Source organism: Bicyclus anynana, chromosome 9 (assembly GCF_947172395.1).
Source record: "Bicyclus anynana chromosome 9, ilBicAnyn1.1, whole genome shotgun sequence".
Lineage (NCBI taxonomy): Eukaryota > Metazoa > Arthropoda > Insecta > Lepidoptera > Nymphalidae > Bicyclus > Bicyclus anynana.
Window position 1 is genome coordinate 7,368,044 of NC_069091.1, and position 21,894 is coordinate 7,389,937.

The following is a 21,894-nucleotide window of genomic DNA, read 5'->3' on the forward strand; positions in this document are numbered from 1 at the left end:
AGGTGGAAAGTTCTCATCAATACAAATTTATCAAGTCCAAACACAAGGTAGCTACTGCGAACCGTTGAGGAGTTCCATCGTCTGTGTTTCGACTCCATCATCAGACCAACTCCAGACCTTCATAAAAGTGTAGTGGTTTAAAATACCTTATGGAAACACTAACAAACGCACAAGCCGTCCCTACAATTTTCGAAAGTTCCCCTCGATTTCTCCAGGATGCCATCATCAGATCCTGACATGAAAAAAATGGGACCACCCTGGAATGAAAATCTTTAAAACAAAAAAAGAATTTTCAAAATCGGTCCACAAGTGACGGAATTATCGCTGGACATACATAAAAAAAAAAAAAAAACATACATACAGCCGAACGTAGAACCTCCTCCTTTTTGGAAGTCGGTTAAAAAATAATACTAGACACAACTGGACGCCTCGGTTTGTCAGAACCATAGATGATACATTATATAGTCAGAACAAACTACCTTCTAGCTACTCAATGACCGGTCCCAAAATAACACCCACTCCGTCAATCATTAATCATTTAAACAATGAACTATAATAATTATTTATCTCTTGGAGACTCTCTGCATAATAAATCAATAACACAACTACACAATAACACCAAAATGTGACATACTTAATACAATAGACCGAGAGCTTGCGATAGCTAGATATACCATACGTACGTATGCTGCTGCGTAGAAACCGTCAAACATAGACATATGTCGTTGGTAGAATAAGCTTGTACCTCTTCTAAATAGGCCTGCTTCCATCTTTGACTGCATCGTCACTTGAGATAAGAGTCAAGTATAACGTGACGGGTATGAGCTACAGTGATACCATCATTTTGTTTTAGAGGAAACATCTCTCGAGGTCCCAGGACTTGTGACCTTATGTGTAAGGGATCCCTTCAGAATGTATTAACCCCCTGCCCGACATGTTCTCCATGCCCACACTAAACAATTTATTCTTCTTAATCATTTACTCTTGGCAGAGTGGTCGTGGTTACAGCGATGGGCGACGCTCTGTGCAATGCTCCTCCACTTTTGGCGATTGGCTGCATTATAAGTACACTCCACCATGGATGACTGACTAAATTAAATCCTTGACTAAATTAGTCCAGCTGGTTGGAAGTCTCAATAGTGCAAACCCGGTCCAAGTGTAAATCATTTCCTCATTCGCTAATTACTTAGCTTCGCATTCCTTTGAAAAATACTTTCAATGATCAATCTTTAGTGACTAGCTAAGAGTCGCCGCGAAGCTAAATGACTGGCGACCGAAAACATGATTTCTCATGATATCTTGTGGAAAATATAGAAAATACGTTTTATAATTAGACAATCGAGGATGTACATCCTCGAAACCTGCTACAGCCTATACCCCAATGCTATGGTCTAAAATCCATAGTTACCTTCCATTAGCACTGACAAACTTAAACCTAGTCTATATGTACATACCTCCCTTTTAGAACTGCAACCTAAGCCGAGTTTTAAAGGAGACACCATCTATCCGAGAATCGTTCCGCCCTTCTACTTCTACCTTTGGTCCTCATCATGCGATGCTTCTGGACTTACCCAAAACCCTCGTTGACGTCTCTGAGGTCTTTTTAAGGAGCCTACGGCACTTACACAAATGAAAAAATTTAACCAAGTACCACAGATAGAATAATAGGCAGATAGAGCGTACGGAACACGACGGTATTGTAACCGCTATAAATACAAAATTCAAAAACGAATATATTGATGAGTCAGTACGACACGAAGCGTCGCATCAGTAATTTTCTATATTATTCAAGAAGAATGGCGTCTTATGTTATTAAATATTTTAAAAAGTGTTCACAAGAACTAAAGAAATAAGATGAGAGTATTTTTTTATTATTGATTAGTAGATTAATTTACGTAATTGATGTTTGTGTTAAATTTTGAAATACAAATTATGAAAAAACATGTGAATGTCAAGGAGACGTGTGACTTTTTTTATTGGTTTCACCGGCTTCACCACGCTGCTAGTAAAGACTCATTCTGGACTTTCCTTATTCTGTGCTAAGTATCTACAATTTTTCAAATAAGTAAATCCATTCAAATACAAACCAGAAATCGACCCAGGAAACATGAGTTTCATTATACATACTGTGCAATGCTATTCCAAAGATTTATACGAAACACTTCTACTAAATTAAAAGTCTATATAATCTACGCAGTTAGCAGACGAGCTAGCTACATCAGTATATACATGGTCACTGTAGTCCGAACGTACAAGGGTCATAGCGTATTCCATGAGACGTGCTAAAATATCCACACTGACAAATAAATGCAAAGGAATACACCTCTTAACTTAATGATAATAAATGTCATATTTGCATGGGATGTGCCGATGTATCCCCGTAACTCGCCTGCCGTACACGTATGTGCACAGGGAATTAATTCGACAAGCGGAAGCTTCCAATTGTATCTAAGCCGTGGTCGTCGCCGTCCATCCGATAATGCCCATCTTTGTCTATTGACCCTTATTCTGTATTCTACGTATGTTATAAATGGCTGTAAAAATTTACATTGTCTAGAATAAATCCTATACAATGATTCCAATACGCCGTTCGTCTTATGTAAACATCTTATCTGAAGATCTTATTTGCAGACCCAGACTATTGAATAATAGGTTTGTAGATTGAGTTGTTCTTCTAATAATAAAAATTTCCCTGACAACACGACAATGTCCACGACGACAAAACAATTTCCAGGTTTCATAATGTTCCTAACAATATCATCATTAACAATCCATATTCGGCTCACTGTTGAGCACGTGTCTCCTCTCAGGATGAGAGGGGTTAGCCCTTAGTCCACCACGCTAGCCAAATGCGAATTGGCAGACTTCACACTCCTAAAGAATTAAGAAAATAATAAGAAAATAATTTCAGGTTGGCTGGTTTCCTCACGATGTTTTCCCTCATCGTTTGAGACACGTGATATTTAATTTCTTAAAATGCACATAACTGAAAAGTTGGAGGTGCATGCCTCGAACCGGATTCGAACCTACGCCCTCCAAATCGAATCGGCAGAAGTCATATCCACTGGGCTATCACGTCCCTTTTCCGATTCCAATTTAAAACCTAACACTAAGAAACCTAGAAATTCTTCAACAACGTCTGTATTAATAACTTAAAATTGAAAATTCTGAATAACCCCCGAAGGTCATGAAATTATTAATTACACTCTCGATCAAGTCATCAATATTCTCTTTCAGAGCGTTTTCGTTTGAGACCCCACTCGAGTATATTTGCAGAGTTATTCTTTCCTACTTTCACTCCCCACAACTTTTAAACGGCTCAACCGATTTTCATCAAACTAAGAACAACTTTATAATAGATATTTGATATTTATTTACTCTCTCTCTCCTCCTCCAACTCTAACTCCTATAGGCACTTCTGCTGAAATTTCCTAAAAGGTACGAGTACTTATTGTATTTACTTGTACGTGCTTGTAGAATCAATAAGACTTAACAATACTTGTTCACGGTTCAGTCGACATAAAATCCGAAAGATGAACGATTCGACCTCCGTTTGACTATAGTACATAGTACATATGTATATTGTGCTATAAGCATATGTACCCTGCGTATTCACTCCATATTATTTGGTGTACGAGTAAGTCCAGTGAGTTCGCATTTATGATATTAGTAGGATGTTATGTAGCCATCCTTAATTAATGAAAGACTGAAAGGATTTTTCAACTTGAGACAGTAAGTTCTTGAGATTAGCGCCGTCAACCAAACAATCTTCAGGTTAATAATATACCTAATAACCTAGGTGGTATAGGTAGGTTCTTTTAAATGTAGACCGCCGATCAAATTGTAGTCTCCCCTTGTTATCATTTTAGGCCGAAATACGAACGAAGAACACCACATACAACACAAAATAAGGTTTTTATTATCAAATAACAACACCAAATTGTTTTTTATTATCTACGGTAAATAAGTAAGTCTGCAACATTTAGCTAGTGGCTTGCATTTCTTACATGCAAAGCCCTGCCTACCTTGAGACATTAATTAAGAACCTGTATTTGATTGTATTAGATTAGAGAAGAAGACAAAGCCGTGATAGCCCAGTGGATATTCCGGAGGCAGAGGCACCTCAAACATTTCAGTTGTGTGCATTTAAAGAAATTAAAAATCACGTGTGGAAATTAAGAATTAAAAATCAAATGGTGAAGCAGAAACTTGTGGAAATCTGCATACCAGAGAATTTTCTTAATTCTCTCCGTGTGTGAAGTCTACCAATACACATTGGGCTAGCGTGGTGGACTATTGGCCTAGCCCCTTTCATTCTGAGAGGAGAATCGAGCTCAGCACTGAGCCGAATATAGGTTGTTAATGATGATGATGATGAAATTAGAGAAGGTATTTTCCATTTTGTACAATTTATACGTATGGTGCCTAATGTGCATACCCGTATTACAAATCTAGTGCACGCCATTGCTCAGCCTAAGCCCAGCTTGCGGCGATGCAGGCGCGTGCAGCGCAAATACACGCGCACGCATTCCGCAAATATCCCGCGGATTTTGAACCCACCAACATCGAGACTTGATTTTATTTTGATGTCTTAATTTGTCATGCGGCTTTTGTGAATCTCGCTTACTTAATAGTTTGTTTTTAATTTTATAACGAGTTTTGGTATTTTTTTTTTACGACGGGTTTTGTTTATTCTTACGACGCGTACCTACAGATTCTGCGGTTTACCGTTGAAGTGCAACTGTATACAATTGGACAGAGATTCGCTTTGACTTATTCAACTTCACGTTATTCTACTTCTAGGCTAGTGATACAGTTTTGCAAGGAAGTAGTAAGCTATCGGCGACAAACAGAAACTTTAACCGCTTAAAATAAATATAAATATGCGTTTTTTATATCTTTATAAGCTATTGCTTATATTGCTCATATAGCTCATATTTGAGCTATATGAGCACATAACTGTTCCACAATGGTTTCCAAAATAATTGTTAAAAACCTATTTGTAAATAGTTGTATTATGGTTGGCGTCCACAGATCCGCAACGTATGTATCGGACACAAACGAATTAATAATTTTACGGTAGATAAAATCCGTTCGTTGCGATCCATATGTAGCGGATCAGTGGACGCATGACTTTATATATGACTTTATATACAAAAAATACTAAAATCCGTTTCATTCGATGCGTCCGATACGGATCTATGGACGCCTGCCATTAATTGATTTTATTACTTGTGTATTAAAATAACTGTGCGCTAATTTACATGTTTTTGTAATACCCTACATAAGGCGTCAACTGATGCTGATTTTGCTCATTGATCAATGATCGATGTAGAAACATTTTAGTTTTAGTAGAAAAGAGTATCTTTAAAGCCTAGTTCGCAGTACTTTAGCATTTTAGTTGAGTAGTTTTAGTAGCGTACTAAGCTACTTGCTACTGCCCAAAAATCGTTCGCACTCGACTAAACTGCTAAAGTACTTAATCCGAATAAGCCTTAGATTTAGTACACATTAGTACTATACTAGCATTGTTAGTAGGGTTAACTTTCTTCCATCATAACGGAACGGAACAGTGATATCTTTTAAAACCTCACTTCCTTGTACTCCATTGTTAATCTTCGGTGGTACAGAACTGAGCTTTGTTTTACAAGCAGATGTAAGTAAACACAGTCGGATCGACATCTGGTGTATTTTTTTTTACTTCCACAGTCTGACAGAGCGGGCTATTTTATAACCGTACGCTATTTTTACGCCGTTGATAGTGACTTGCACCGAAAATATTTTATGAATGAGTCTTGAGATCTTTTTGGAAAATTTTGTATTTATAGTTAGTCGATCGTTCGTATCATATCTAAACATAATTATAAAACAAAGTTCTCTTGTTCGCGATAAACTCGAAAATCATGAATGGATTTTCACCAAAAGATAGGTGGAGTGATTCACGAGGAAAGGTTTAATTATAAAATTTGACTAATTATGGTGTAAAGTGGTTGAAATTTATAATTGTTGGAAGTGTGGGAAAAATTCAACCCGTCTGAATATTTCGACGAAAACTTTGCGACATAACAAAAAAATGTATGAACGGATTCTTCTTTTATGGAAGGGTTCTATGCAGGAAGTCGCGGGCCTCTCCTAGTTTAAATGCATAATAAGTATCGTAGAAGGTAAAAGATAAAAGATTTCAAACATGTTTCTACTGTATATTTTCAAAGTGAGTTTTCAGTCGATAAAAAGGGGAGTGGAAACTTCTATTAATGTTCAATACGACATGAATCATCAATGGCTTGAACAATTCTAATTTTATTTAGAATAGCAGACGTCACGCAGTTTCACCAGTGTAGTTCCCGTTCCCGTAGGAATACGGAGATAAAATAGCCTTCGGCACCCGGGGATAGTGTAGTTTCACAACAGTGAAATAAATTTTCAATCGGTTCAGTAATTTCGGATTTCAATACAAACAAACATACAATCAAATCTTTTCTCTTTATTATATTAGTATAGATTACTTTCATGTATAGTGTGTAGTTACGCTACGTGGCGTGCACTTAATAGAAAGAAGTCTGGAAGTCCTTGAAAGAGGCCCATGTCCAGTAGTAGACATCCATCGGCTGATAATAATGATAATGATGTTTGATGATCATGGTGATCACATATCCTATGCACCATAGCCAGTAGCCACTGATTTTCTACTTACGGTTAGCGTAATGTATTTCAATTCCCAACCATCCATTAAATCGTTGTTGCTTGTTCCGTCAAAAAATTTAAAGTGTGTCAAAATCTGTGGTCAACGTTTAAAACAATATTTTGTATGGCAGAGCCCTCATGAGTCAGCCTCTTCTCTCCTAAATATAAAACAGAAAATGAGAATTAATGAGAAATACTATAAATAATAATAAGTTGATCCGAATTCAAGGTACACTTGTATTTTTCGCATACGACACGCGACAGCTGCGAGCGCTTACGAGATGTCGTTTCTTGTCACGCTTCTCATTTTACCGAAGCGAAGTCAAAACTCGAGATTGGAAATTTAATACCACCACATAATTATGCACCGTTTCTTGCTAAATTTTAAACATTTAGTTTAAAATAAGGTATAAATTAAAAGTTGTTAAGACTAAAATATAACATGATATTAACAAATGATGATTATGAATTTATGATAAGTAAGTACTTACCTAACAAAAAATTTGTAAAATCAAATATTTCGTAATAACTCTACAGTCGGGTGGGAAAGCAGATTCTTAAATCTGCTTTACCACTCGCTCGACACATTTTTGTGATAAATAACATCATCATCCTCTTACCAGAGAACAGAAGAATTAGCGCCAAATCATCGCCATATACTTCCACGAATCGTAGTCATTGTAATCTAGCAAAATGCATGAACAACTCTGGTTTCCAATTCCGTATACGAGCGAGAGCATTGCACCGAATAGGTAAACGGAACCGCGCCGAATATGAATGGACGTCAACATCAACAATGTACGGCGTTTATTTACAAACATTAACGCTGGCGTGCTACCAAAATGGCCGCACAAGCGTACTCAAATTAAATCTGGTCGCAGTCTCCCCTTCGTATACGTGATTTCTTAGGGACGTTTCCTGCTGGCGCGTGCTAAGAAACGCTCCCTTCCTCAAAGCACGTGTGGATTACTCCGGTCCACCTGCGCGCGCGCAGCCCGCCCATCGGCATCGAGATCTGAGATAGGACGCAAAAGTCGCAGAGCCCGCCGCGCGGTCGACGGGATGTGTCGTGCTTAGTGTGTTGATCTCCGAAACCATGGGACCCCAGTTCGACTATTGTCTGCGAGCCACCAGTAAGTGAATTCATTACTTGTATTCATTCGTAAAACGATTACAGAGTTAGGTGAGATTTTTCTCACATCTTTAATAGATTGTGTTGTTCAAAAATAACCGACCGTTAAATAATTAACGTTGAAACTGTGGAATAGTATAGTTAAGTTTAAACTTATAAATATCAAAACATATTATATCTGTTATATTTTCAGCCAACAAATGCAAATGATTTCTTTTTAAAACTAACTCTAAATTACGCGCTACTATCTGGATCTTGTAAAAAATAGTGGATATGTATAAATGCATTTAACTTGAAGTAGTAGGTATGATTGTATAGTTATGTGATGGTGATAACCTAACTTGCCGCCTGAGTTTGTTGCGTCCGTGTTATTTTCAGAGCAGTGCTTAGAAACCCTTTTAAACTATGAGCTAAAAAAATAATTAGGAAGTTTCCTCACAGTAATATGTGCTAATATAAAAATGCGTACCCTAAATGAGGTTTCCATTTTGTATCACACTTAAGTAGGTATAATAATATTATCTATAATATAAAAATGAATCGCAAAATGCGTTGGTGCCTAAGCGCATAACTCAACAACGCCTGGTCCAATTTGGCCAATTCTTTTTTTTAAATGTTCGCTGAAGTTCTAGGATGGTTTTTACGGCGAGAAAAAATCGAATGGAATTATATTTTTATGGAAAAACCATAAAAATAGTCCTTTTCTTTTTCCCATACATATGTTTTCTAACTAAAACGTAGTCAATTTGAAGTAGGGGTAGTTAAAAGTTTACATCGAGTTTCACGCGGACGAAGTCGCGTGCGTCCGCTAGTAATCTATAAATACTATGTGACTCAATTATCGATAATATATTATTTTTATACAAAATGTAAGTATTTTGTTCTTCCAGCGTATTGGGCACAATTTACTTGTTTTCCCAGAATCCCGCTTGATTCACCGCTCAGCAGCCGTGAATTGTTCCACTCTGTGTTTGTTCACATTTGTTTTCAACGTGAATAATCACAAACATATATGGATTATCTTTATTTGTCTAACACAAAATGTGTACCTACCTACCTATAAGAAAATATGAATTATAATTTATTTATACATCCGACTTTAAAAAAGAGGTTCTGTGTTTTATCGTCTGCGATTTTCTCAGCAGTACATGTCCGATTTTTTAGATATATGCAATTCTCACTATATAAATGCATATTTTACATAGTTTGAACACATATTACTTTGTAGGCGGTTCGTTGTTGTTTGCTTGGACAAAATTACAAAGTAATATAATTTAGTTACATCTAAATCTAACCATAAATTATCTGCTACAAATATCTTCATTGTTTTAAATATTTAACGAACTATGTACTAACTTAACGTTTTCAATAATAATACTCGTAATTAATTATTTATTGAAATAGGATAAGTCTCTTTGTACTCGACATATTATATGTTATATACATATAATAATGTATGTTCTATGCTATATTCATTTAAAATCCGTTGACGTCCGAAATAAAAAAGAATCTTACAGGAAATATCAACGTTTATCCCATTATCAATATATTGATTGATTTTTTTGATGGAATTAAAATTTTATGCATGACTCGCACAATGGAAAAAGTTAGTATATCCCTATAGATATTAATTGTTATATGTTATTCACATTAAAATATCGATGTGTAAATATCAAAATAAAGCAACAGAAACAAACATATCTCTCATTCGATTCAGAAGTTTTATTTAAATCTAGCCATCAATCTTGCCTACGGCGTAGGTTTACGATATTATCTCCCATAACATCAGATCCTACGCAGTAATTGTATAATTAATATCAGATACTTTCTCACGATATTAACCGCCATTAAATTAGATACGTTAGGTCGTGTGTAACCCCGCTATTGTAAATCACTTGAAAGTTTTTGTGCTACACTTGTCCCGAGGGACAATTCATCCCGCCCTGTGGAAATTGTCGAACATTGTGCTTAACATATGCGGGTTAAACTAACTTTGGAAAGAATACAGAATTTGAACATATAGTACATTTAAAAAAAATTGCTAAAATGTCATTAACACAACAAATTACATATTATACAGGGTGCTCGGGAGTATTTTCCATACTTAACTTCAAGGTGTTGATGAGTTCCCTTATATGAACCGAACTGCATAAGTAATATTTATTTAACTAAAAAATAAAAACTTTTTATTTTTCATACAAAGTAATTCAAATAATTCCAACTATCCATGTAACACACGCCTTTTTATCTATCCTTGCATTTTAAAATACGTAAAACTTGTCTACGTCATAATTATAAGGATGCGTATAGGGGACACATTTTAAGATCTATTTACAAAAGAAATATTATTTACCCCGAAAATTAATTTTAAGAGTTCCTTGAACATTTTTAATTAATTTTCGGTAAAGAATATAACCCCAGAGTTATGGAAAATACTCCCCAGCATCCTGTATAAGTAATTCCAATGTAAAAATGTAGGTATACCTATAAAAAATTTGTTTTTTAGAGCTCATAGGAATCCTCTATAATCAATTATGGATTTGAAGATCACTGTTAGATGAACACATTATTATTTTTTTTTTTATGTAGTATAGGCTTACGCTTGACCACAATCAAGCCTGATGGAAAGCAATGATGAGGTCTAAGATGAAGCGCGCTTGCCTAGAAGATGCCTATTCACTCTTGCCTTGTTGCCTTGCAACACATTATTTTACACAAATATGTTATTATGTTGTTATGTAATTATATTATTATCAAGCTACTCGTAGTTATATATCGGCGAAGGAAACTATTTACTTTAAGTGTAGCAAAAAACCACTCAATAAAAAAGGAATTTTGTAACAATAGAGACTTTTGCTCGTATGACCATAAGAAGGATCCGTTTTTTTTCGAACATAGTCATACAATAGAACTTTTCAAGTAGGTATTGTAGATATTTTGTCATAGTTAAGTATCTACAGCTATGTACGTACATAAAATGTACAAAAAAATACTTTATATGTAGAAGTGGTCAACAAGATAGGTATAGACTGTCCGTCACAGAATGTCAACAATCAAGTTTGTAATACAATTGTGTAAATGTTTAACTATTCGTGCTTATCACTCCGTACTATCGGGGCAAGCTGCGCACATTCTTCTTGAGTAGGTGTAGGAGGATCGAACTCATTCTGTATAAGAACAAAGGTATAAGGCTTCTTATCCATTAGCAGCAATAAAATATTCTATACATAGCAGTAGCGAAGACTGAAATTTTCTTGTCGGTAACCGCCGTTCATGTGTTTTTTTTAGTCTATACGTTAAATTATTTGAATCCCTAAAACTCATGGATTTTTAAAAGGTAACCCGGTAGGAATCGGGTTGTTAGGAACTATCGCCCCTTTTTTCACAAATCATACGGAAACCATGTAGTTTTCCGTGATAAAAAGTAGCTTATATTATTTCGTCGTTTTATCGTGACATGTACCCGTTTAAATAATATTTGAAAGTAGCCTATATGTTGCTCCATAACCTCCACTATCTTCCAGTGAAACATTTATTAAAATCAGTTCAGCCGTTCCATAGATTAACACGGACTAACAGACAGACAAAAAATTTAAATAGTTTGATGATGTTTTAGTATCATGTAAATTTCTGTAAGCACTTGGATAACCAGAGTTATTTTGAAATCACAGATCTACAATTTTATTTATATTGTATTGATTATAGATTCAACTATTGGTACTAACCAAAAACTCAACTAAATAAAAGCATCAAGTAATAGTTTATGTTCACTTATTACTGTGCTAAACGAATTTGATAGCACTTGTGAAATGTTTAAGTTCTCTGTTTAGTTGAATTTTGTACCCACGCCAGGGAGCGAAATAAGAGATTTTTTTTATTAACCAACTTCATAAAACACATATAAACACACAGACGTACCAAACTGAAAATTATATCGTACCTATGTCCTACCCACTCATCGGTTTGGAAACGGTGCCGTTTTTTTTTTGATTTTTTTTTTATAGTTTTGAAGTAGGTACATAGTGGGTATAATTCTACTTACTTATTTCTGGATAATAAATCCGTAGGCTAGTTTCACAGATAAGAGATGCTTTAAGTGTCAGCTTTTAGAGTCGGTAGTAAATCCACTATAAAAGCTCACTCTTGAAATCAAAAGCTCTTTCCTAATGAAATTTGAACTTTTACAATCGAAACTTGTGTAAAAGTATATAAAATGATACTTACATATACCATCAATACATTGCACAAATATAAATAAAATTGAAGTGTCTATATGTGATTCAAAATACTTTTTTTTTCTGGCTGTGCAAGTGCTGTAGGCTCCTTATGGGACCTCAGCGCCGTCACTGGGGGGTTTGGTCGAGCGCAGAAGCATCGCCTGATGGGGCCCGAAGAAGCAGAGTAGATGGGCGGAACGACTCTCTGAGGGCTTCAAAGTTCTGTGTTGCCTCAAGTGCTTAGTTATTTATTTACCTACCGATACTGAAACACAAACGAGATTTTTAAAAAAAGTAGTCTTGTCTGTTTGTCCGAGCTCGAATCTCTGGAACGGTTAAACCGATTTCAATGGACCTTAGAAGATAGAGCAAATTATTTAGTAATAATCTATACCTATCCCAAGATGACACTAGCGTTGCTAGTACATAAATATAAAAAATAAATCCGCGAGTGGACCAGGTGCTTTATGTGTAGATGAAGATTGTTTTCAATTCGCATTTTCCGGCCTAAAGTAGGCTGGTCTACGGCCCGTACTGACTGGACGTAATAGACAGCCGTTAGTTCATTGTCGTTATTGGATAATTTCCACACGACAGTCTCACGGCGCTGGTCGACCGGCGCCGCCGCTTCGGATCTATTGATCATGATCATCGGTTAGTTGGGATTCAAAAATTACTCTTTATCGAGATTTGCTTCTTCATGGCGTGCCTCTTTATTACTGAAGGTAGGCGGGCAGTTTTTTAAACTTCTTCCTTGTCCATGTTTAGGCGGAATATTTTTCGTCTGTGGAAGACGACATTTTCTAACGTCAATTATTAAAAAAGAATAAGCTATTGTATATAAGCAGGCGTTATTTGCGAAATATATAAAAATGTTTTAGTGTCTGAAGGTTGTAGATTCAACATCTGAAGAAGCTCCGGTTTCGGGGTGAAATGTGCGTATAGGATTTTCTGTCGGATCTGGGTGACGCTTTCGCTTGGATTTGCGGGTTTTTCGCTGTTTACACCAAAATAAATCATCAAATATTTGGTCGTTTAGATTATTTATTTTGGCCAATATATACAAGGTATTCTATTAGCAAGGAAAATACGTCATTCATAGTATATTAGTGAGTGTTGATCGATCGTCAAGGAATTCCTTAACCCTACATCCTGTAGTCACAAGTTCAGGACTCTGCTCGGAGTTTTTCTCTCTACCACGCGATGGACCCGGCATCCGCACGGTGAATCCGTGGAATGCTAAGATATTCGTCTCATAAACTGTAAGTCCTTTATTCGTTTCCATTTTGTTGCAGATAATCCATCGTACTTCGCGTTCCCGGACAAAGACGTCACTGACAATGCTGCCCCAAACACTGGAGCTGAACAGTTCTCCCGTTCCGCTCCTGCCAGGGCTTGGGCGGACGGAGGTCGACCCTTGAGCTCCCCTCGAAGGAGAGAACCAGAAAGCCCTAGAAGAAAAGAGTTTCGAGCCCTTTTGAGGTCTCTGTCAGCTAAGGAACCTGATCAGGCTGAGGCGTTTCTCAAAGGTCAGCCGCGACCAGGCGATTGTGCACCTGGTGATATGAGAGCAACGTTCACTGCGCCACGGATTAAGTAAGCATTAAACATACTGCGTTTTATACAAATTATTTTGACTGTTGTATTGTTTGTAGAATTCGTTTTATTGAGCAACTGTAAGCCAACTTTATGAATGCGATACGTACCTTAACCTAATAAGTGATAAAGCGATTGCAAATTATTCATCATTAAAAACCCATATTCGGCCCACTGTTGAACACGTGTCTCCTCTCAGAATGAGAGGGGTTAGGCCTTAGTCTACCACGCTGGTTCAATGCGGATTAGCAGAATTCACATACGTAGAGAATTAAGAAAATTCCCAGCTGCAAATTGTTGTTATTAGTTAACAGACGGAACCGTTGTATTTTGTTTTAAAATGTATATATTTAACGAGGTCATTAGTTAAAGTAAGAATAAATCGCTTACAAAACAAACAAAAGTTAACAAAGTTCAAGCTTTGTTAAAAGGGCAGAGAAAAATTTCTTTAGACATGCCAAATATTTTTCTTTTAAAAAAGGAATTATGAAGAGAGTCTTCTTATCACCCTTTCACATTTTATTTGAAAGCAAAAGATTTGAGATTCGTCAGTCGGTTCTAAGAAATTGTTGAGATATCATATAAATCATTATGTCGTAATAGCATATGGCAAAGGCCAGGACAAAGATGATTAATGTGTCTATACCTAGTATAAATCAAGTTTAAGTGACCAATACAATAATGTGGACGTCAAACATAAATAAAAAAGTATAAATAAAGGATCAGTACCATTTGGACCAGCGTCTTGTTTCAAATAAAAATAATACATAATAGTAGGTACATCAGACATATGAACTCCTTCAGGAAGTCGATTAAAAACATAACACAGAATAAGGCTACCTACAACAATATCTTATCTAAAAGCTCGTTTTTTTTTAAATCTTGTTGGAGACTAACAAAAGCCATAGGCCACGCGGTTTCACCCTCTTAGTTCCCGTTCCTGTATGAATAAGGGATAGTGTAGCTTCCCAAAAGTAAAAGAATTTTTCAAATCGCTTCAGCAGTTTCGGAGCTTGTTCAATCAAATGCGTGCACTTTGGTGCATAAATATTAGTTTCATAATGCTCTGTCGTTAAAATATCTCTACATAGAAACCGTAGCGACATGTTTCGCGCTACAGCCAAAGAATCATCTAATCGTATACTATTTGATTAATATCAAAATTTTGTTTATAGGAAAGGCAAAATAAGCGCAAAAGTTCTGACCTCGGACGGTTCTAAAGAGCACGAGGAGATATTCTACACCATACCCTTACAAGGGCGGCGAAGACACTCAGTCGGAGGGTACTTGGCCACAGGATCAGCGGGTACGGGAGAAGTCACCAGTGTACCGAGCGAAGTCCCGAAAATGCCACCGCCGAGGATCAATCAAACTGAAGATGAGACTGTCAAAAGAAGACGACCAAAGCATTTTGCATTTAAAGGTCAGTAACACAAGATTCATATTCATGTTGTTAATTTGTTATTATCACTGTAAAATCTTCCAGCCTTTCCTATACGTACCTATAATTAACTATGCTATAAAATTATAGGTCAAAGCTTGATACCTAGTAGAAAAATAGAAAAAATATATGCAAGTTATTTTAGCCTGGCACTTTGAACTTGTCTATGAAGCGAAAGACATGACGTGGAAATTGACTGAAAATAACATACTGCGTGCATTAATGGGCAATACCTATACTATACCTATGTGTGTCAGGAAAAACTAATTTAGAATTTGTTTTCTAACTGTAACTTGTTTTGTTTGTCTTAGAAAACAACGTAAAAATATTCATTTAATAGGATATTTTTACAGCTTATGAGAAGGAAAATTTGGTCGTTAATTTCTATAAATAGGTATTATACGTGGACACGGACAGTTTGATAAATGGTCGTAAACAATGCGTTAGACGTAGGGCGCCTATCAATACGGAGCGTTGCACCCGCACTCTCTGACCCTTTGTGATACGGAGATAACAAAACGCATTGTCTCAAACGCCTACCAAACGATCTCTAAGAACGTAATTACGGTCTCAATATTGATTTATACTGACATTTCCCAAAATATTACGCCGTAAAATACGCAAAACATTTCAGTTCCAATTGATTTTGTTTATAAACAGCTGACGAGGCAGTCGTTGGCTTATGTGAGTGTTGTTTATTAGTAATTTTAATATTACGTTCTGTTATACCTTTTTCCCCGACTGTTACAATCTTTATTTAACTTGCCTTGTTATTGTGAAATTTGGAAGCAAAATTAGAACCACTTGCTCAGGTTAGATTGAATGCAATAATTTACTTGCGTATCTTCAGTAACAATGCAAGGGTTTGGCACCAAGGGCATAATTTGAAGATGGGGTCAGAAAATAGCCATGGGAACTCTTAAACTGAGTTTGACCTCATTATTGTCTTGGGAAATTCTCTTGTGCTACATATTAGAATAACGATTGTATATGTATTCAAGTATTATTTTGTTTATTTAAACATTAAATATTTATTTAGATCTGGGAGGTCCCAGATAAATAGCATTATCTATTTTCAAGAACAGCATTCCGCGATTATATTTACCAACAAACGCGTAAGGAACACAATCGGGGCGTGCTTATGTGTTTACACTTAACAGCATCGTATTTGGCGACCGATAACGTTGCAAGAGATTATTTGCTCAGTCCTAAAATGGTCACAAGTTTGTTCGACGAGATTAGGCGTCAGAGATGGTGTCGCGATTATCATTGTGGCGACGAGCTTGCGTTTTAGTGCTTTTAGTATGCGAAGTGCGTATCGTGTCGACTGACGCCAGCGCAGCTCCGCGCCCGCCGCCCGGCGCGTCCGCGACTTGCGAACCGATCGACGGTCTTCGCTTCACTCCACGACACTCTCTTCTCAGGGCTCGAGCTCCAAGCCTTGCTTATTCCGAACACATTCTAGTGCTTCCTTGCGTTGCTGGTGAAATGGCATACGTTTAAATTCGGCCCAAGTGCGATATTTTATAGGTTATCAGTTATGGAGAACAGTGATGAAACAATGACGAATGGGATAACAAGTAAGTTCATATATGTTTTTAACGGACAATTAACTTCAAATTAACTAATTTGTAAAACTTTAAAGTTACAAGATAGGTTAATAGTATTTTGCCTGAACAATGTTTTAAGTAAGTAGAAGTATTTTTAAGCTTTGTGATAATGTTAACATCGGTTTGGTTGTTAAACATTGTTATTCCTTTTACGAACAAGGCTTTCTCCAAAACGGTGTTAAAGTAGATTCAAATCGAAATTCTTCGTAGCTAGAAGATGTGCAGGTCCGTCCGAAAGAAACGTCAAAGGGACACCGTAAAATTCATTACCAAAACAGATTTACCATTGTGAAAAGTGTGTGATACAGTATCTTGGGTGTTACCACGTTGCATTAGAAGTCAATGTCGTGTATTCAGTGCATTCTTGAGATTTGTAGACATTACATATGCAGGGTGGCAATACTGGCAGAATAAACATGGTGTATTTTACATGCATCGAAGCAACTCCCGTAATGTACTCGCGGTAGGAATATAAATGTAGACGCCTATTTTGTTCTCCAGCTCGAGTAAAAGATCCCTTGCATGCAAAAATATTTTTAAAAAATATGTATTTTATCTTAAGTAATGTGTCCGTGGAAAGGTAGAGGTAGGTTTAACGAGCTTTATGGCATCCGCTGTTTACGCGTTAAAAAGTTGTTCATTGTATGGCAGCTGTTTTAAAAATGTCTTTAATAACTGTATTATCGATTGTAAAACTGATTTTAATTAGTTATTTATAGTTATTTTCCTTATATTGTCCATTCGACGAACTTTTAACAACTTTTTATTATACTTTAATGAAAAATTTTGATAGTGGACAGCTTTTTCAACGGCTCATCAGTACCCATATTCTTGAATCATAGCTTAACAGTTAATTAGGTTAGAAATTGTGATGACGCAGACAGCCACATAAAAATGATGATATTCCTTCGTATTGTATGCATTGTTTCAAACTAAAAAGTTGATTTTAGGAATGAGTTATAATTTATAAGCTCCTCATTTTTGTGATATACTGATATCTGCTTTTCTTCACTTCGACAGGTAATCAGGTCATATAATTGGTGCGATAGGATGTTTATATCAAACTTATATCTAAGTGTTATTTTTCAGCTCTAGGTAGGTACTATTTTGGGAATGTGGGTCGAAAATCTGTTAAAGGTTTTCCACCCCAATAGCTTTTTTGTTTATTTCGGCTTCCGGCAGCTAAAGCTCTTTACGATATTCATGATTCGTTGCTTTCTGTAGATGTTTAAACTTATGTAAAAGTACTTTGGACTTTTAAAAGTTCTCGTTTTGAAGAAACTTAAAGTCAATTTTTAATTTGAACTTTGAAATCAATTTGATTTGATTTATTTGTAATAGATACTTTGAAACTATCCTTCGTAATGTAACCTCGCCTTCGCAAAGGGACAATTGATCCTACATCATGACTGTTGAAGAACAATTTTTCGATACAAGCACGTCCTAAAAATCAAAATAATTATCCTCGTAGCTAATCGATATGTCAGGTGCGTGGGCATAGGAGTTTTAATAACCACATAATAGGCCTTAAGTATTCAGTTAATGGTCGTGTTAGCACATACGTACATGGCTACTAGTTGTTGACTTTGTATTCATGCTAAGTTACAAGATTACCTAAAACAGTAAAATTCTTCCGTGATAGGCTGATTCGAATACATTAAGAATCTATAAAAGGGACATTGAATCATGAAACGTATAAAACTTTTTTTGTTGTATTACCTCAGAATCGAGAATATATTCCACACACACAGCGGAAGCATTTCAAATTAATAGATCTCACAAGTTTATCGATGAATATTAAAAAGTTAAAAAAGATAATAAAATTGTCAATTGTACTTAGCTACTACGATGAATGTTAACAATTTACACGACGTCTAATAGAATATTCAAGGATGGAATATCCAAGAGTTTCAAATAATAGTGAAGACGCAAATGACACTTGTTAATTGGCTAATTTAAAGCTGCTGCTACAGAAGAATTAGACCATTAACGTTCAGGTTGATGATTTCCGTGCGAAGTTTGAGCCAGTTTCTTACTCAATAAAATGAGTTATAAGTGTGAGTAATAAAAAAGAATGGTGATTCTGAACTGTGTTAATTGGCCTCTGATGTCAGAAAGTGTAACATTTGAATGATTAAGCACAAGAAGTGAAGGCACAGATAGAGAAGGAAACGTTTATTTTGATATTATGAATCATTGTCTGAAGCCGCCAGCTCACAGTTCATGCTAAACGCAACCATAACAGATACGTTGATATCATAAGTAACAACACTTATTTGTTTTGGTAATTATAATATAAACCAGGCTACTTAGTAAAAGAAAGATCGTACAAGTAAGATAGAAAGAATAAAACCATATCTACTTTAATAATTTTCAATATATCATGACTAAATTCTAAGACTAATTAAAATTTTAATGTTTTTAATACAATTGGATAAGAAGATGTTGCTATTGAAACGGCGTTTTATTATTTAAAAGAGTGTTAATTAAAGCACTTATAAAATTACTATTTATGGACCGATGTTGAGTATCAGATGTTGGTTGAACATTTGTTTCATGAAAACATCACCGATTACAACTTGGGTAACTTAAAAAAGCGCGTTCCACCTTAAGCCAAATCTACCTTCAGATAACATCGTGCTCAAGAGAATGCTTATCTCATTTAAAAAAAACTTACGTGCCCTATATTTGTGTTTGGTTATCAGAATCTAATGAAAATTTTCTAAGAATATTAAACAACTACTGTAGGTATGTCAAAAGATTATGCGTTTAATATTACATCCCTCTCTAATTTCCACTTAAAATGGTTGATGGAGTATAAGTTCTGGTTGCAACAGATGTTTTCACTCATAAAGGTAAACTATCCAGGTTTCAGTTATCGGAAGTGTTTCACAATAATAAACAGCGGGCCAATATATTACACGTAAGGGAAAACAGTAGATCAAAAAGGCAACTGACACAGTGTAAAACTGTAGTAGGAAACTGCGATATTTCAGCCGGTACATCAAAGACTTCGGCCGTTGAACTGAAGACGCGCGTCTATTTGCTCACATGGCTTCTATCCCTTATACTGTACGTGCCGCATTTGAATTTTCTTTAACAATATAAATTAATTGTTTTCAAATTGATGAAATAATAGTCAATGAAGATATTTACAAACCACACTATAATGTAGAGTGGCATATTGCATTATAGTCTCTGTATTTAAGAAATGGATAGTATCTAAATATTTCTGTATCCAGAAATTAACAATTCTAAATGCATTGAAATCTCTAGTTTGCCATGTTTTGAGTTTTCTTTGTCATTATTTTACTTTATTGCAACTTTTACAATTAAACATTCCTACACATTCCTTAAATATTTTTTTTCGTTTATTGTGATAATTATAACAATTGGACAATTAACAATAATAATAATTAGTCATACCTATATTTCCTTTTAAATGTTGTAAATTATCTCTTCCTTCAATCATAACATTGTTGATTTAATATCCTTTCTTACAGAGTTTATTTATTAAAAACTATTTTGAAGACATGACATAACAGTATTTCCCATCACGCCATTACGTAGATACATAGCTCTAAACATACTATACAGCAGAACGTAAATCATTTCTCGGCAGCCGGCAATACAATTAAAAGCCTAAATAAAAACCGTCGCAATTAACCTCAATGCAATAAAGAAAATAAAAATGTTTTCAATAAACGCGACCGCGTTGCTATCCAGTTATACCTACATAACCTTTTATATCCTCACGTTACCGCTGCATCTAATCGCCCATAGTTATTCTAAGCCACACTGATAGACGTTTGTCTATTTAGGAAGCGGATATTACATTTAGTTGGGTCTTCATTTGGCGGCAGAGGTGGGCAAGTATAAATCCGTATGAGTTTCCGGCGCGGGCGATGCATAGCATATTTTGTAAGCAGCCCATGCGTATGCAGTGTTGGATGCAATAAAAACTTTAACGGCCAATGTGTTTTCATTTCGCTGTGCTCTCGGTAGAAATGTGTTTTTGGGGCGGAGTGACCTTTTTTTTGGAGTTGTTTTTTTAAGCCTGTTTCTGAGTCTAACGAGCATTTCAGACCAAGTAAAATATACAGATTTAATCGATTTTAGCTTCTGAAAGGTTAAGAAAGTCAGACGATGAAGGAAAACAAGAAGTAGGTATATTTCTAAATTAAAATTCTTTTCAAATTATAAGTATAGCTAATTAATTGTATTTTTAAAGTTATCTAGTAAAGTTAACAGTTAAATGTATAAAAGCAATAGGTCATCACGAAATATCGGAATAAATTGACACATTCACAAAGATAATGTTTAGCAGCGAGGTATTTTATAGTTAAACTATAAGAAATTGTAATGTTGTCTTCAATTGTATTTTTTTTAAAAGAGCAACCGTTGAGTTTCTTGTCGGTTTCTTCTCAGCAGAACCAGCCTTCCGAACCGGTGGTAGAATCTTTACAAAGTATAAAGTAGTGCTTGTAAACTGAGCCTACTTGAAATAAATGAATTTTGAATTTTATTTGAATAGTTATTGGACGTCTGCTAACATCGGATTTTACCAGTGGGCCGGAATAAGGAGGTGTAAGAGCGGACAAAGTCGAAGTAGTTACTGAATACTTTAATTTTACCTAAAATGTGAAAATTAACAAGCAAATTGTCAAAGTATGAAATAGACAATCTACCTAATCATGTTTTTAGTTACTTATACGTCTGCAATTGAATATAAGCAATAAATCTTTGATTATAATATACGCAATCACAATCAATAATCAATCTTTGAAGTCTAATTTTACATGCATTAATGTATGTCTTAAATTGTATTAATTGATTTCAAGTGGCATTAAGGATAAACGGTCTAATGGTAAGACGAGGGCTAAGAGAGGCGGTCGCCGGTCAGGTTACGGATCGTGCATCTGCAGTGAGCAGATGTCTTTGCGATTCATCATCTGAACTGCGCATTGCAGTTTCAAAGGCATTGATTGTATTTTTAAAGATATCTGTTTTCATATACTTAGAGATTGCTATAAATAACACCGATCCGCACCGATCGGCATCTCAAAACGTCTACCTGATCCAGTCACCTGATCTACATGATTTAATGAAGATAACACCGCAATTAAGTTTATACCATATATAGGTACTCATCACCATCATTATCAACTCATATTCGGCTCGCTGTTGAGCTGTAGTCTCCTCTCAGAATGAGAG

At 35.7% G+C, this 21,894-nt stretch overlaps 1 protein-coding gene across 4 annotated transcripts in view; it reads left to right on the top strand.

Annotated features, from left to right (window-relative positions):
• Positions 1-21,894, top strand: part of LOC112044775 (phosphoinositide 3-kinase adapter protein 1) — a 34,841-nt gene that overhangs the window by 4,315 nt on the left and 8,632 nt on the right. The window contains exons 1-3 of one of the 4 annotated variants that reach the window (XM_024080733.2): positions 7,662-7,817; positions 13,329-13,629; positions 14,805-15,052. In XM_024080733.2, coding sequence (XP_023936501.2) covers positions 7,781-7,817; positions 13,329-13,629; positions 14,805-15,052 — 586 coding nt within the window. In that variant the 5' untranslated portion in view covers positions 7,662-7,780. Of the gene's footprint in view, positions 1-7,661; positions 7,818-12,718; positions 12,759-13,328; positions 13,630-14,804; positions 15,053-16,348; positions 16,651-21,894 lie in introns of those variants that run through there. The other 3 variants (XM_052883652.1, XM_024080741.2, XM_024080750.2) reach the window with 3 other exon arrangements.